The 17,227-nt window shown below is 43.2% G+C and overlaps 2 protein-coding genes across 2 annotated transcripts in view; one reads left to right on the top strand and one right to left on the bottom strand.

Moving 5' to 3' along the window:
- The window catches only part of LOC132674244 (integrin alpha-X-like), a 29,952-nt gene extending 22,195 nt beyond the window's left edge, over positions 1 to 7,757 (top strand). The window contains exons 7-16 of the mRNA XM_078440034.2: positions 1,694 to 1,810; positions 1,899 to 1,978; positions 2,069 to 2,152; positions 4,104 to 4,182; positions 4,293 to 4,400; positions 4,518 to 4,601; positions 4,809 to 4,922; positions 5,085 to 5,186; positions 5,450 to 5,560; positions 7,296 to 7,757. Of these exons, the coding sequence (XP_078296160.2) occupies positions 1,694 to 1,810; positions 1,899 to 1,978; positions 2,069 to 2,152; positions 4,104 to 4,182; positions 4,293 to 4,400; positions 4,518 to 4,601; positions 4,809 to 4,922; positions 5,085 to 5,186; positions 5,450 to 5,560; positions 7,296 to 7,394 (978 nt within the window). The 3' untranslated portion in view covers positions 7,395 to 7,757. The remainder of the gene's footprint in view (positions 1 to 1,693; positions 1,811 to 1,898; positions 1,979 to 2,068; positions 2,153 to 4,103; positions 4,183 to 4,292; positions 4,401 to 4,517; positions 4,602 to 4,808; positions 4,923 to 5,084; positions 5,187 to 5,449; positions 5,561 to 7,295) is intronic.
- Positions 1 to 17,227, bottom strand: part of LOC132677228 (integrin alpha-D-like) — a 165,255-nt gene that overhangs the window by 52,002 nt on the left and 96,026 nt on the right. The gene's annotated exons all lie outside the window — the stretch shown is intronic.

The raw sequence follows: 17,227 nt of genomic DNA on the forward strand, positions 1-17,227 counted from the left end.
GCATAAGCTGTCATGCATGTTACGTATTACCAGAAGATGGTTTTCTTAGCATGATTCAAGAGTGGAGTTTTAGGCCCTTCTATGCCAAAAGTTCACCCCTTGTGCATTTGTGCATGGTCAAAGAGGCAGTCAGTGGTTCTGATCAGTTCTGGCCAGTTTCTTGATGAGGCCTGAGTCTCTGCAAAACACCTAAATCAAGTGTTTTGTTATCATGGTTTTAGGCAAGACTGTTTCTACAGAAACGTGGTGGTAGGCCACATTCTGAGAACAAGCAAATTTGGGTAAAAAGTTGTAGTTGCACATATTAGTCTTGTTAACCATTTGGTTACTGATTTCACTTTTTCTATGAAGGACTAGATGATAAATATTTCAGCTTTGTGGGTCACACAGTGTCTGTCACATCTATTCACCTCTGCTGTTGTAGAATGAAAGTAGCCATTGACAATGAAAGTATGTATATGAATGAGCATAGCTGTTTTCCAATAAAAAATTATTTATAAAAATTGATGGTGAGCTGTCATTTGGCAATCTCTATTCTAGAAGATAGAACTAGGACAACAGGGAGTCGAAGAGAAACAGGTTGTTTAATGAAAATTTTATTATGAAATGTTAAACATTTACAAAAATAGGAGGTAGTTCAACAAACCTCCCCACAATTTATCATCCAAATTCAACAATTATTAACATTTGACCACATTTATTTCATCTGGGTTTTTTCCCTTTGCTGATGTATTTTAAAACAAGTCCCAGACAACATGTCATTGCATTCCTCCCACACATCTTACATGACCCCGATCTCATGATCACATCCAACAAAATGAATGATTCCTTTGTATTTAGACCATAGTCTAATTTCCTTAATTGTCTCAAAAATATCTTTTTTACAGCTGGTTTATTTGAACAAACATCTAAACTAGGTCTATACTTTCCATTTGGTTGGTTGGTCTCCGATGTCTCTCTTAGGCTAGTGATATTCCCAATGGGAGCATATTTTGATTTATGTATGAAGGAATGCACTAGGAATGGCAAATTCTGGCTGTGTGAGGGTTGAGCACCCTATCATTGAATGTACTACTAGATGTGTCAACCAAATGCAATATGTGAACCTTCGTTGGATATTGATTTTTAAAATAGCTGTAAAAAATAAATAAAAATGAGCTGCAAAATAACATTATTGGAGAAAATGTGAAGACTGAACATGACCTGGATATTAGCTAGTATTAAGGAGTTATTTTATTGAGTGTGATTTCTTAAGTCTTGTGGTTATGTTAAAAAATACCCTTATCTGTTAGTGGCATACACTGAAGTGTTTCTGGATACAATGGTGTGATATCCAGAATGTGCTTTAAATTATTCAGAAAAAATTGTCAAGCAGCTGAATAAAACAAGAGTAGAAATTTAAATTGAGTGATGGAAACAAAGAGGGTTGACTTATCTAGTCTGTCTTTCTACTTTTGAGTATGTTTGAAAATTTCCATAATAAAAAGCTCTTTTAAAAGAACAAAAAATAAAGAGGGTAAACTCTAATAAATCTGGCATTTCTACATTAGGAAGAAATTTGACCAGACAGTGTCTGAAGATATTTTAAAAAACATAACCTTAAGATACATACCAGGAAACTCACTACTTCATGGAGTCTCTTTAGAATATTAAACAATGCTCACCTGCCTTTTTTTTACTTGCCCTTGCCTAGAACCAGCTGCAGGCACACTCCCCAAGCCTGACCTGTGATGGCACCCCAGCCCAGGGCCAGAGTACTCAGAGCACCCGTTGCAGCATCAACCACCTCATCTTCCGTGAGGGTGCTAAGGTCAGCCTTGCTTCTGCCCACCCACTGCTTACCTGCCCCTACCCTGTCTCATTTCTTGGTGACTCCCTCATTCTTGCCTCTTCCTCAGATGACCTTCATGGTCACCTTTGACGTCTCCCCCAAGGCCATACTGGGTGATAGGTTGCTTCTGACAGCTAATGTGAGCAGGTGAGCTGGGCCAGGCCGGGGGCAGTGCCTCCTTGCCCCTAGCCTCCTCCTCTGGGGTCCTTGCCAATTAGGCTCCTCCTCTTTCTCCAGTGAAAATACTACTCCCAGGACCAGCAAGACCACCTTTCAGATGGAGCTCATGGTGAAGTATGCCATCTACACTGTGATCAGCAGGTACCATACCACCAGCTCAAAAGCGTTCTTCTCTATCACTCTGATGGGGCTAGGAAAGGATTTTATCCCCTGCAGCATTTCAACATCTGGAACATTCAGGTTTTATCACCACCTTTTCAATTGGTAGATGATACTGCTAGCACTTACTAATTAAATATCGAGTGTTTATTGCGGGATAGCTATGATAATAATAATTGTAATATTATTATTGTTATACATTTAATAGAGGTTACAGTTCTCAGAAGGCTTTTTTAGAAACACCAAGATTTTCCTGGGTTTCCTGAGAAATATGAGACATTTCCATGTCTCAAGATTCCTACAGCTTTATTTGGAAGTGAGGTTACTCTGATCCAAGACAGAATCTCATCAAGGACCTCTCCATGGTTCTGTACTCTGAGGCTGAGTTTCCAAGAGCAGCTAGAGCCTTCTGTCAGGGGAGGCCTCTGCTAAATGTGAGAGTCCATGGCATTGGGATTAGCCAGCAGTGGTTCTCAAAGGAGTCATTGACATTTGGGTGAGACAATTCTTCATTGAAAGGAACAGATTTACACCTGCAGGGCGTTAGACCTGCTACTCCTCCTCTTCCCAGTCCCTTTTGGGAGGTATAGAGACAAATGACCTGCTTGCTGTAGAGGTCAAATTTCAGGGAGAAGTTAGATAAAAGAAAAAGAGCTTAAAATGCTGCTCCAGGAAGGGTAATAGATGAGGTGTTTAAAACTCAGGAGTCAAGTCATGTGTTGGAGCAGACACCTTCTTTCAGTAAATAGCTTCCTAGCATTTCCTGTGTTCTAAGCACAGTGCTCTGGCTGCTTTCCATAAATTCATTTGAAATTCAACAAAAATTTATTGAGTCTGTATTGTATAATCAAAACTAGACACAATCTCCTGCCCTTGTGGGATGTATACATCTATGATATGCAACAAGTCTGTGTGGCTTAGCCTGGGTACCTTTCCCTGTGCTAGTTCTGCCCTTGTGCCTCATTGGACACCCTCCTCCTGCCCAGTGTCACATTCTAATTCACATCTCCACATTGGGAGGTCTCAGCAGCCCAGCCAGGTGCATGCTCTGAGCTTGTTTGCTGGAGTGTGTACTGGAAACCCATGGGCAGGGCATATCTAGGCATATTTGGCCCTACAGTTCAGCTGTACTCAGCTGATTTGACTCTGTGGGTGGGAGCATTCAGAGAGGCCCACAGGATGAGGCTGGGGCATTTTGGGGAAGCTCCTCACAGAGGAGGGATGAGAGTTTAGAGTGGAAGTGGTCTAGAATTAGGACTGTGTGGGCAAAGGACAGGTACCCAAGAAGTGGAGCAAGAAGGGCCAGAGGTGAGCCCACCCACCTGTGTGAGGAGCCAGGCTGGCCACTGGGTCTCCACACATGGGCTTGGGTAGGGCTCAGGAGGAATTGTTACGCTGAGATCCAGTAAAGAGTACTGTTAGGCCTTCCCTCACCTCTAAGTCCCAGGACCAAGAAAAGCCAAGGAAACAGGAGAGGAAGGAAGGTCTGTGGGAGGCCAGACAGTGGTAGTGTCCAGTAAACATTTACCAATAGTATAAGTCCAAGTCTCCCCAAAACTTTGCTGGGTCTCACATGCATATCCTGTATCCTCTGTGCCCATGAAGGCCTGAAAGGAAAACAGAGACACAAAGAGGGATGGTTTGGCCCCTGCTCTCTAGTGAGTCAATGGCATAGCTCTGGGTCCCTTTCACGGTGCTCTCTGCCAGCCTCCTTGGCAGTTTACTCCATTGACAGCTTCTGCAAGAAGCTTGTACCCAGCTTGAAGCCCAGCCCTGCTCCCTAAATCCTCCCATTACCTCAGATCAGTCACAGAATTCATTGAAGGCCACCCCAAGGCCCCACTGGCTACCTATCCTGTCATGATGCTAACTTGAGCCTCTTTAGGAGTCCCTCAAGGAACTTCAAATCCATCTGTGCCTCTTTTCTCCCCAGCCATGAACAGTCCACCAAGTACCTCAACTTCTCAGCCTTGGACTGGGAGGAAAGCAGCCAGGCTCAGCATAGATACCAGGCAAGTGATACTGACTCAAGAGCATGGGCTGTGGCAGGGGGCTAGCAGCCAGCAATTAGGGAGGGATATGGCATTTGGCATGGTCTTTGCTCTCACTGCCCTCTGTGCAGGTGAACAATCTGGGACAGAGGGACCTGCCTGTCAGCATCAACTTCTCTGTGCCTGTGGAGCTGAATGGGGTGCCTGTGTGGACAGAGTTAGAGGTTTTCCACCCCCAGGTACTCAAGGACTGTGTACAGCTCCCCAGCTAATGCCCTTTACTTGGATCTCTCTGTCCCTCATGAATTCCTGATGCCCAACCCCCTTAGATGCTTGTTCTCTGTGTTTTTTCCTAGAACCCCTCCATTCAGTGTTCTTCAGAGAGAATGGTGCCCATAGAGTCTGACTTCCAGACCCACATTCAGAAGAATCCCGTGCTGGTAAAAGGAGGGCTCTGGGCCATTTCCACTTCAAACCACACACCAGAAGAGTTTAATTCAAGAACCTGTATTACATTCAGATGGCTGTCTGCTGAACAGCCCTCTTGAATTCAATTGTGACTGCTCCTCTCACATCAATCAGTTTTATGCTGTCATCTGCCTTCAAAACCACCTTTCTCTGGCCTAATGCTACTTCTCTGTCCCTAGAACTGCTCAATTGCTGACTGCCTGAGGTTCCACTGTGACCTGCCTTCCTTTGGCGTCCAGGAGGAACTTGACTTCATCCTAAAGGGCAACCTCAGCTTTGGCTGGGTCAGCCAGGTGTGTAGGCCCAACAGCAGAGTCCACCCACCCCCCACCGCCCCACCACAGGATTCAGGTGCCACCAGATGATGTCTGTGTCCATCCTCCAGCCAGGACATTTCTTGAACTCTGTGCCTTTCCCAGTGCTAGTTCCTCATCTGTGCCCCCTCTGTTTTGTAGACATTGCAGAAGAAGGTATTGATTGTGAGTGTGGCTGAAATCATGTTCAACACATCTGTGTATGCCCAGCTTCCAGGACAGGAGGCATTCTTGAGAGCTCAGGTAGTGACTGTGTGGTAGGCAGTGGCCAGGCTGGTAAGAGGGCTCCTACTGCAAAATATGTGGTGCTGTGAGGCTCACAAGCCTGGAGGGAGGAAGGATGAAGGTCCCTCAGCAGGAGAGGTGTCCCCAAGCCTATGAATTTTTCTCTTTGTCACCCCTTGGAGTAAAGGAAGGAGGGGAGAGAGTTAAAGGTTGGGGAACCTGGGAAGAGTCTGGGACAGCAAGAGTTCTGATACTTTCTGATGAGGTCACCTCCACTCCAGATGGAGATGGTACTGGAGAAGTATGAGGTCTACAACCCTGTCCCCATTATTGTGGGCAGCTCTTTGGGAGGACTGCTGCTGCTGGCTCTCATCACAGTCATTCTGTATAAGGTGAGTATTTTCATCCTGCTCTTGACACTACCAGGTTTTTTTTAAATTTTAACATTTTTATTTATTTTTGAGAGACAGAGACAGGGGAGGGGCAGAGAGAGAGGGAGACACAGAATCCGAAGTAGGCTCCAGGCTCTGAGCTGTTAGTACAGAGCCCTGCGCGGGCTATAACCCATGAACTGTGGGATCATGACTTAAGCCGAAGTCAGACGCTTAACTGACTGAGCCATCAGTTTTTGATCCCATTCTTTCTGCAGTGTAGGGAAGAACTCACCTTGGATATAGATACACATTCTTGCTAACGCACTGCATATGAGAGATCCCCTCCCACATATGACATCACCAGTCCCCAACACTCCCTCATGCCTTCCTGTCTGATTCTCAGGCCTCCTTATGTGTTTTTCTTCCAAATTTTTATTTAAATTCAGGTTAGTTGATGTATGGTGTAGTATTGGTTTCAGGAGTAGAATTTAGTAATTCACCACTTTCATATAATACCCAGCGCTCATCATAATTCCTCCCCTTAATGCCCATCACCATTTATCCCACCTCCCACTCACCTACCCTTCAACAACCCTCAGTTTGTTCTCTATTGTTGAGTCTCTTATAGTTTTCTTCCCTCTCCTTTTTTTCCTTTCTCGTATGTTTATCTTTTTGTTTCCTAAATCCACATATGAGTGAAATCATATGATATTTGTCTTTCTCTGACTGACTTATTTCTCTTAGATTAATATACTCTAGCTCCATCTTGTCATTGCAAATGGCAAGATTTCATTTCTTTTGATATCTACAATCTTCTTTATCCATTCATCAGCCTATGGACAGTTGGGCTCTTTCCATAGTTGACTATTAGTGATAATGCTGCTGTAAACATTGGGGTGCATGTATCCCTTTGTTTTTTGTCTTTTTGTTTTTTCTTTCAATTTTAATTTTTTAAAGTTTTTTATTTATTTTGAGAGAGAGAGAGAGAGAGAGAGAGAGCAGAAAGAGGCAGAGAGAGAGAGAGAGAGAGAGAGAGAGAAGGAAAGACAGACTCCCAAGCAGGCTCCACGCTGTCATCATGGAGCCCGATGTGGGGCTCAAATTCATGAACCGTGAGATCATGACCTGAGCCGAAGTCAAGAGTCAGATGCTTCACTGACTGAGCCACCCAGGCGCCCCTTGAATCTGTATTTTGTATCCTTGAGTACCTAGTAGCACAATTGCTGGATTAGAGGGTAGTTGTGTGGTTTTTTTTTAAATTTTGGGTAACCTCCATACTGTTTTCCAGAGTGGCTGAACCAGTTTGCACTCCCACCAACAGTTTAGGATGGCTTCCCTTTCTCTGCATTGTTGCTAACATCTGTTGTTTCTTGTGTTGTTAATTTTAGTCAGACTGCCTTTAATTGCTCTCCTTGTCTTTTCCACTCTCCTCTTTATCACTACATGTTTCTCTTCACAGCAAATTATAAAATAAAACACAGCACTGGATTGGGTGCTGACACTACCACTGATTCTTTCTGTGACTGTAGGCAGTGACTGGTCCATGCTGGGTCTTGACTTCTCATTCTGAAGGTGATTTCATCCAACTCACAGAATTTTGGTAAAGGCTAAATGACACAGTGTGTCTAATGTTTCTAGTGTAGTGCTGGAACATAGTAGGGGCTCCAGCAATGGTGATCCCTCTCCCTCCTCAATCATCTCTTTTCCTCTCTTCCACTGGATTTCCTAATTCTCTTTTCCTTCCTCTCCACAGGTTGGCTTCTTCAAACGTCAGTATAAGGAAATGATGGAGGAAGCAAATGGACAGACTATCCCAGAAAATGGGACACCAGACCCTCAAGCTTCCCAATAAGAAATTACCTCCTATTCTCCCTTGAACCTGTTCTCTTCTGAGAGGTTTCCTGGCCCTCTTACTCTCAGCTAAGTTAGGCCAGCAGGGAGAGAAATGCTCCATGTGAGGGAGGCCAGCTTTCTCCCTTTGGGAGGATGCATTGTGTTCACTGAAAGTTCTTGCCAGGGAAGGGCTATTTGTTTTGTCAAGTCTGCAACTGGAAACCCCAGAACAGGCTTTTCACCATGCCCTTGATTTTTACCTAGAAGTACATGAACAATAGCCTCAGGCTCCAGTCTCTCTTCACTAGCTACCAATGATCTTTCTAAAATACAATACTAAACAAGCCACAATCCTCATCTATCTTTGGTGGCTCCCTATTAACATAGGATAACTCCTGAACTCTCCAACTTGAAGTTAGGAATCCAGTTGAATTTCCAGAAGGTGGGCTTTGATGTACACACCATGAGTTGCTTTGTGCCTTCCTATCATCCTCATTCCTAGTAAATACTGTCAAAGCAGCTTTTTGTCTCAGAAATTTCAGCCCGCATTTTGAAACTGAATTGGGAATAAAATGTCTACACATTGAAATTTGTAAACATGGCTTCCAGCCTTTGTCAGCATTGCTGGCTTGGAGGGAGAAGTAGAACCCCAGCAGGGGTATTGCCCCAATGTCACTCTGGCTCAACTAGCTCCAGCATCTCTCAAGAGATCAAGATGCCCAGGATACTTCCATTTTTTTGAGGTTCCAAATATAGCGAATGAAGAAACGCTAAAGCATTATTCTAAAAATTGTGTATTTTAAAGTTTGCATTAACAATTTAACACATTGCACAAAAACAATGCATGCACCTTCATTGGAAAATATGTCAAAGGTATAAAATTAAGGCCTTTTAGGGATGTGAGTCATGTATAGTGGTCAGTCCATGGTGTCCCCTAACCATGGTGGACACCTGCCAGCCCTGAAGCCTGAGGCCAGGACAAGTAAGTTAAATAGAGTGAGGATTATTAATGTTCTTATGTTGGATAACCTGACTTCTTCATCTACTCACTCGATTCTCAAAGCTGTCACTGATGGGAGGCTGATGGGGCTGTGACAGGGGCATGAAGAAGGGGCTTACCTGGAAAGGTCATTAGAGTGGATCAACACACAGGTGTTTCTTACAAATCCTAGGATGTAGTGAAGGGGACATTGTTTGCATATGGTAAGTGATTGGAGAGCACTTTGAAGTCTTATATCAGAGACCTGCTGCCCCAAATAAGGCCATTCTTACTATTATGCCACCAATCTTAGCATAAAGCACAAAGTGGTGCATGGCACTGAGCTGGGGGTCAACACATAGCAGGCCATTCCTTGCCTGGAGAGATCCCACTGCTGCTGCCACCCCTTAGGTGTTTGGGCCATGTGTATGGTTGCATTAGAAACACAGAAGGGTGAAGCAGTTGATGAGTGATTTAGGGGAAGCTGGAAAATAACCCTTCATAGAAATCCTTTCCATGAATAGACTTTCATGGAAATCCTGCCATATACTTAAGTAATTATGTTCCTAAAGGTGTTCCTAGACTCTAAGGACTGCAGCAATCTCTTGTCTAAAATGAAGGCAACAGGGGCGCCGGGGTCGCTCAGTCAGTTGAGCTTCCGACTTCAGCTCAGGTCACGGTCTCACAGTTCGTGAGTTCGAGCCCTGTGTCGGGCTCTGTGCTAACAAACAGCTCAGAGCCTGGAGGCTGCTTAGGATTCTGTGTGTGTGTGTGTGTGTCTCTCTCTCCCCCTCCCCTGCTCATGCTCTGCCTCTCTCTGTCTCTCAAAAATAAATAAATGTTTAAAAAATTTAAAAAAATAAAATGAAGGCAACAGGTGTTATTTTCACATATTTTCTGTGCATATTATTGCTTACATTAATTTTATTAACATTTTTCAGGGTTGCCATTGTGTTGTGTTATATCCCCAAATCATAAAAATGGATCAATGGCTTAAAAATTTTTCTTTGAAGCATAAAAGTTGAGGTTCCAAAAAAAAAGTAAATTGCTTCAACTTAGAATAATATCATCAAAATCAATGAGGTTCCAGTGCACATTTAGTATCGGGATGTGTAAACGGTGGGATGAGTGGTTCTGAGCAAAATTTAAATATATCTAGAATATATTATACCATTGAAACTGTATTTTATTGGATCACATATCTTTTTTCTCCTAGGGTGTTGTCCATTATGAAACTTTGTTAGATGGCTTGAAGCTATCAAAGCTTTTGTGTCATTTTCACACATGACATAATGACCTCACAGACAAGGCAACAGAGACTTCTTAGAATGATTGCAACATATTGCTTTCCCATCCCAAAGCAATAATTTTATCATTAAATACAGAGAAGACAGCAAAACTACAGTGGCATAAATCAAAGTTGCTCTTACAGCAAAAGTATGTACAAGTCACATAATTTCAAAGAAGCTTATAAAAGCAGCAATAAAGTTAATGTTTATGCTGGAAGGTTGCTCTTGGCTATAAGTAACAGGGGACAATCCAAAGTCTTCCCACATGAAGTTCAGATATAGTCATTGGTTAATTCAGTTCCTCGATAATGACATTAAGATGCAGCCATCTTGTGATGCTTTTGTCTTAGACCATGCCCCTCATTGTTGCAAGATGACTGCCATTGTTCCAGGCATTTTGTCCTTGGATAATAGCACCTAAAAGCAAGAGGAGCGGTTTGTTGGAGGAGGTCATCGAGAGGACATGACCATTGGTTGGCTCTGGGTATATAGAGGCTTCTCACTCCCTGCCCTGTCCTTGGAATGTATACTCTGCCTACCATTTCCAAAGTGGGAACCATTTTGAAAGACACAGCCCTGAGAGAACAATGCATTATTGAGTCTATCTGGATGGTACATGTACCTGAACCTAGTTAAAGCCTCTATATAAACTTAAGATTCTAGTGGGCCAGTGTAAAGATCTACTTTTCTTGAAGCTGCCCAAGTCAGGCCTCTTACTTCCCTCACTTATTAACCCTGCTAAAGCCTGCCTCTTTCTGTCTGCTTTCCATATGGGGGCTGGTTTCAAATTTCATTCTGGGAATACCTGAGGTTGCAAACCAACAACTTGCTAGCCAGCCAAGAGACTGAAAGATGGGTCTTGGGAGTTGTTCGTGACCTTTTTGTGGGGAGGGATGAGACATAGGTCAGAGGCTTGTGGACCAGTGCATGAGTACAAGGATGTTCCCTAAATGGTGACTGGTCTGATACTTTTGTTTGAGGAACCGTGCAGAGTGCAGTGCAGCAGAGAAGAGAAATGCACAGCTGTGTAGTTGGCTGGCTTCTACTGTGGGCTGGCCATTAGTACCCAACTAGAGGCTGAAACTTGTGTTATAAAGTTGGAAGAAGAGCTGAGGTTAGAGAAAGATGGGCAGGTTTCCACTACTCTGCTGGCTTTGAGGGCTGGAAGACAGGATGCAAGAGCAGGATAATTAGTTGGAGATCCTAGCATTCTTCTTTACAAACTAGGAGATGACAAGCTGCAATGGAGTAAGGTCCAAGTGCTTATGACAAAGCCTGATTGGGACACAAAGAGGTGGAATACCTGGGAAAGTGAGGAAAATGAGGAGGACGATTTTATGGTGATTAGCAGTGAAATGAATGAAACACCTGGTGCTGTTTGATCCTTAATACACAGGAAAGCAAAAGCAGAGCAACAGCAATCCCAGCCAGTGGGGCAGCCCACAGTTCAGGAAACATTCATGATGAGAGAATATACTCCCCCTGAGCTTATTGGTGTAGCTGCTAAGTTTGGGAAAAGACCAGGGAAACTATCCTGGCATGGTTACTGCAGCTATGGGATATGGTGGGTGATGGCATTTCTCTGACCGGGTAGGAGACAGAGAAAATGAGCAACAACAACACACACACAGTCTTCCAGCAGTGCTGGCCTGGTGCTCAGGGGTTTAAAGTTACTCATTCCCTTATAGATTGGATTATTCTAGCCTGCAGGGAGGCTTGGCCCAATGAAAGGGAATCTCCCTAGGCATGTGGGATCCTGGTAATCTATAGATCTATGGAGGAGTTACAACAAATTCGTAAGGAGTTGGGAATGAGACAGGCTGTTTTTGACCAGTTTTTAAAAGCTCTGATTAGGTGACATTCACTGCAGGAACTAAAACCAGGATAACACAGTCCACCCTCAGTGCACCTGGTATGGGACACTGATATCCATGCAGAGTCCAGTCATAAGACAAGATATTTTGATGATGTTGGACAATCTATTGCTGATCTGGGGAAAACTGACAAATCCTGGGAACAGGTACAGTTTATGGGAAAGACCCAAGACAGAGAGGGAACTCAGAAAGCAAAAAGACTATCCCAATATAACCATAGTGACTCTGACAAAAAATAACCCAGAAACAAATGTGGTTTGATCTCACTGCTGCTAGGACCACACCTGAAAAGAGACTGGAAACCTCAGGAAACATCATACTGTGCCTTAAAACCTGGACACCAGTTAAGACCTGTCCCCTACCATCTTTGAAGCCCTGTCTACTCTAGTAGAGGCCTCAAGAATATTGTCATATTCAGGGTTGATGCATCCTATTCTCCAGGTATAGGAATCAGGACAAGACTGCCTCCAGGTCAGAGCCATTGGAGGCAATTGGAGACCTCATGTTGAGCTTACAATAGCTCCCCAGAAATAAACAAAAAGTGTTGGCTCTAGTTATAGTGGAGCTAAATGTATTTTGTTACATGGTAACCTTCAGGAGTTTTCTGCCCCACCTCAGCATCCTTGATGGATACAGAGGACAAATCATTATGGTCAAGAAGGTCTCCTGGACAGCAACATGCAGAAGGATGAAACTAGACCACTTTCTTACACCATTCACAAAAACAAACTCAAAATGGATAAAGGACCTGAATGTGACACAGGAAACCATCAAAACCCTAGAGGAGAAAGCAGGAAAAAAACCTCTCTGACCTCAACCGCAGCAATTTCTTACTTGACACATCCCCAAAGGCAAGGGAATTAAAAGCAAAAATGAACTATTGGGATTTCATGAAGATAAAAAGCTTCTGCACGACAAAGGAAACAATCAGCAAAACTAAAAGGCAACCAACGGAATGAGAAAAGATATTTGCAAATGACGTATCGGACAAAGGGCTAGTATCCAAAATCTATAAAGAGCTCACCAAACTCCCCACACGAAAAACAAATAACGCAGTGAAGAAATGGGCAGAAAACATGAATAGACACTTCTCTAAAGAAGACATCCAGATGGCCAAAAGGCACATGAAAAGGTGCTCAACGTCGCTCCTCATCAGGGAAATACAAATCAAAACCACACTCAGATACCATCTCATGCCAGTCAAAGTGGCTAAAATGAACAAATCGGGAGAATACAGATACTGGCGAGGATGTGGACAAATGGGAACTGTTTCCACTCTTGAAAACAGTGTGGAGGTTCCTCAAAAAATTAAAAATAGATCTACCCTATGACCCAGCAATAGCACTGCTAGGAATTTACCCAAGGGATACAGGCTTGCTGATGCATAGGGGACACTTGTACCCCAATGTTTATAGCAGTACTTTCAACAATAGCCAAATTATGGAAAGAGCCTAAATGTCCATCAACTGATGAATGGATAAAGACATTGTGGTTTATATACACAATGGAATACTACGTGGCCATGAGAAAGAATGAAATATGGTCTTTTGCAGCAACGTTGATGGAACTGGAGAGTGTTATGCTAAGTGAAACAAGTCATACAGAGAAAGACAGATACCATATGTCTTCACTCTTATGTGGATCCTGAGAAACTTAACCGAAGACCATGGGAGAGGTGAATGAAAAAAAAAAAAAAAAAAGAGAGAGAGAGGGAAGGAGCCAAACCATAAGAGACTCCTAAAAACTGAGAACAAACTGAGGGTTGATGGGGGTAGGAGGGAGGGGTGGGTGCGTGATGGGTATTGAGGAGGGCACCTGTTGGGATGAGCACTGGGTGTTGTATGGAAACCAATTTGACAATAAATTTCATATATTGAAAAAAAAAAAGAAAAAAAAAAGAAAAGAAAAGAATAAAATAAAATAAAGGAAATAAAATAAAATTTAAAAATTTAAAAATTTTTATAAAAATAAAAAAGAATTTGCTCTTTCCATATCCAAGAAAGAAAGAAGAGAAAGAAAAAAGAAAACAATTTAAGCAAAAACAGAAATAAAGAAAATGAACAAATAAATGAACCAGCAAACAGAATTTACAAACCATAAGAGACTCTTAAATACAGAAAACAAACTGAGGGTTGATGGGGGGGTGGGGGAGAGGGAAAGTGGGTGACGGGCATTGAGGAGGTCACTTGTTGGGATGAGCACTGGGTATTGTATGGAAACCAATTTCACAATAAATTTTATTAAAAAAAAAAAAACAGAATGAGACCTGAATGAAGTTACATCCAATTTCCCCTAGGACTGAAACTTTGAAGCACACTATAGTCTTAGACTAAGCAGGTGGGAGGGATTTGTGCTGGTTTTCTGAGGATGTGCTCAGAGGGTGAAGTTGGGAAGGACTTGGTGTAACAGCTCCATCTTCCACTTGGTGGCACTGCTTAGCTACTGTGGTGCATCTGTGTGTGCTAGTACACATGTGGGTGCACATGTGCCCACATGTGCTCAGGGTGAAATTTGATTCACTCAGCCCCCTAGTCTCTGGTACAGGAACTTTGTGCTCTCACTGATCTGTGATCAAGCACCCCTCGCTTGTCTCAGACCGCCACCCACTCCCCGCATCTACCTTCTCCATGTCCAAGCTGTCTCCCTGCCAAGTGGCACCTCCCTCCAGAATTTTATCTCAGATGGGGCTGTGTTTCAAAACCCCACACTTTAGAGCCACCCGCATCTTAGACCCGTGCTGATTCTCTGGGGGAGGGTCTTGTGGAGCAATGGCCAGGTGCCAGCTTGTCCCAGAAAATATTTGCATGATCGTGCAGTGGCAGAGGTTCAGAGTTCATGGCAAATCGCAACACACAGCTGGCACCAAGTTTTGCCACACTCTGACGTCTTTGTCCCAATATCAGCAAACGTGGTCCTTCTCAGGAGTCCGCCAGGATTTTGCCCAAGGGGAGGATGTATGGCCTCTATCAAATGCACTCTAATCACTTCCCATGTGACACTTGGACCCCTCAGACTACACTGCCTGCTCCTGGGGATTCAACCTATTTCCTTACCAGAGCACTGCCAGGCACTAAGCTCTGAACCTGAAGACTCTGCACTCCACTGCTTATAGAACAATAATAATAGAACAAAACCTGGTGGTATTGAAACCCTCTCCTATATCCCCATCACTGGACCCTTCTTGTCCAGTCCCCTGCAAGTGCTCTCACTCTTACTTTCTCACTTTCTCTCCAGGCACTATTGGGTGGAGTGATTTTCTTGCACGATCCTGATACACTGCATTCCCCCTCTTTCTCTTTCTGTCTCGTCCTCTCTCTGAAAAAAACAGCTCCCTACCCTCCGCATCTTTGTGGCATTTCTCTCCCCCAACTCACCCTTCACACCACATACCTGTCAAGTTCTGTGACTCAAATTATGCAAGATTGTTGTGTTAATCCTTGGATAAGTTTCCTAAGTGTTCAAAATGGTTTGATGCTGATCCAGCCATGTTTCAGGGACAAGACAAACTCAGAGTCCCTGTACAACTCCTCCATCTTAACTCCCTCCTCTGTACACAAACTCTTAAATCATGGCAGGTGGGTGTGGAGATATACTTGTCCTGTGGCTGCCAAAACAATCTCTTGCTTATTAACCCTGCCACCTACCAGTCTGGAGCAGCCTACCTCTTTCTTCAGTCTCTCCTGACCCTCTGTGCACAGGGGCAATTTTCAGAGTTCATCCTGGCGATTCCCAAGTTTGAAAACCCATGCAGTTTCTCCTCTCATCTTTATTACCAGGGAAATAAATCTTTTCCGTAGATCCTCAGATTCCCCCTTAGGTCCTGTGGACCTTGATTCAAGTAAGTTCCATCCCTAGATTACATGAGTGCTGAGAGAGTAGTCACCTGCCTTTTAGAAGCCTAATAATAGAAGTAATTGTGCTAGCCAGGAAGAAATAGCAGGACTGATGGCTATTGAATAGGCTACCCTGAGCATTTGGCAAATGTTATGCCTGAAGAATAAGGTAAGGCCAAAATCCCTTTACCAAGGAACAGCTTGGACATTGTATAGTCTCAGAAGTATATGGTGGAATATCAATGACTAAATCATGTGTGGCAGAATAGACACACCACTTTATACTTGGATTAAATCAATGATGTTGAAAGTCTGAATCAGCCCTAGGTTCTTTGCAGTGCATATATGAGGGAGACGTGCTTGATGAATTTTTGTTTATTGCTGAAAACCCAAGTAACAGAAAATGAGGTTTGGTTGTTTGTTTGCAATTAATGTTCACCCTGTGAGTGGCAGAAAACTGGGTGGGATCACTGCTGATGGAGCATTTCCCTAAAGAGGTTGGTCTACATATACTTTATTTGTTGCGGATGGTGCAGTTTGTAACAATATACCTTTTAACCTTGATTAAGTGCTGAAGGAGAGAGAGAAAATTTTAAATCTGATAAAGTCATGGCCTCTTGGTGTTCATCTTTGCAGCGCTGTATGGAAATATACGTTAGTAGGAGACTCCTTTCACACTAAAGTAATGTTAGGGAGAAATACAGTCCTTTGAATTTTTTTTTTATGTTTATTTATTTTTGAGACAGAGAGAGACAGAGCATGAATGGGGGAGGGGCAGAGAGAGAGGGAGACACAGAATGTGAAGCAGACTCCAGGCTCTGAGCTGTCAGCACAGAGCCCGACGCGGGGCTCGAACTCACGGACCACGAGATCATGACCTGAGCTGAAGTCGGACGCTCAACCTACGGAGCCACCCAGGCGCCCCCAGTCCCATGAATTTTTATTTTTATTTTAAATTGTGGTAAAGTACACATAAGATGGAATGTGTCATCTTAATCATTTTTACGTGTATAGTTCAGTAGTATCAAGCACATTCCCATTTTTGTGCAACCATTCCTCCCATCCTTCTCCAGAACTCTCTTTGTCTTGCAAAACTGAACCTCTATATCCATCAAACAATGACTCCCTATTCCCATCAACTCCCAGCTCTTAGTAACCACCATCTTACTTTGTGTCGCTATAAATTTGACTATTTTAGGTACCTCACCTAAGTGGAATCAAAGAGTGTTTGTCTTTCTGTGCCTGGCTTATTTCACTTAGCATAGCGTCCTCAAGTTTCATCCACATTATAGCATATGTCAGAATTTCTTTCTTTTTCAGGCTGAATAAGCACGATTTCATTAGGATTTTATTTATCCATTGATGGACACTTGGATTGCTTCTATCCTTTTGCTATTGTGAATAATATCTCTATGAACATGAGTGTACAAATATCTCTTCAAGATTCTGCTTTCAATACCTTCTGGGTACATAGCAGAAGTAGAATTCCTATGTCATATGGCAATTCTATTTTTTTTTTTTTTTTAATATATGAAATTTACTGTCAAATTGGTTTCCATACAACACCCAGTGCTCATCCCAAAAGGTGCCCTCCTCAATACCCATCACCCACCCTGCCCTCCCTCCCACCCCCCATCAACCCTCAGTTTGTTCTCAGTTTTTAACAGTCTCTTATGCTTTGGCTCTCTCCCACTCTAACCTCTTTTTTTTTTTTTTTTTTCCTTCCCCTCCCCCATGGGTTTCTGTTACGTTTCTCAGGATCCACATAAGAGTGAAACCATATGGTATCTGTCTTTCTCTGTATGGCTTATTTCACTTAGCATCACACTCTCCAGTTCCATCCATGTTGCTACAAAAGGCCATATTTCATTTTTTCT

The sequence above is a fragment of the Panthera onca genome, chromosome E3 (assembly GCF_046562875.1).
Source record: "Panthera onca isolate mPanOnc1 chromosome E3, mPanOnc1 haplotype 2, whole genome shotgun sequence".
NCBI classification, from domain to species: domain Eukaryota; kingdom Metazoa; phylum Chordata; class Mammalia; order Carnivora; family Felidae; genus Panthera; species Panthera onca.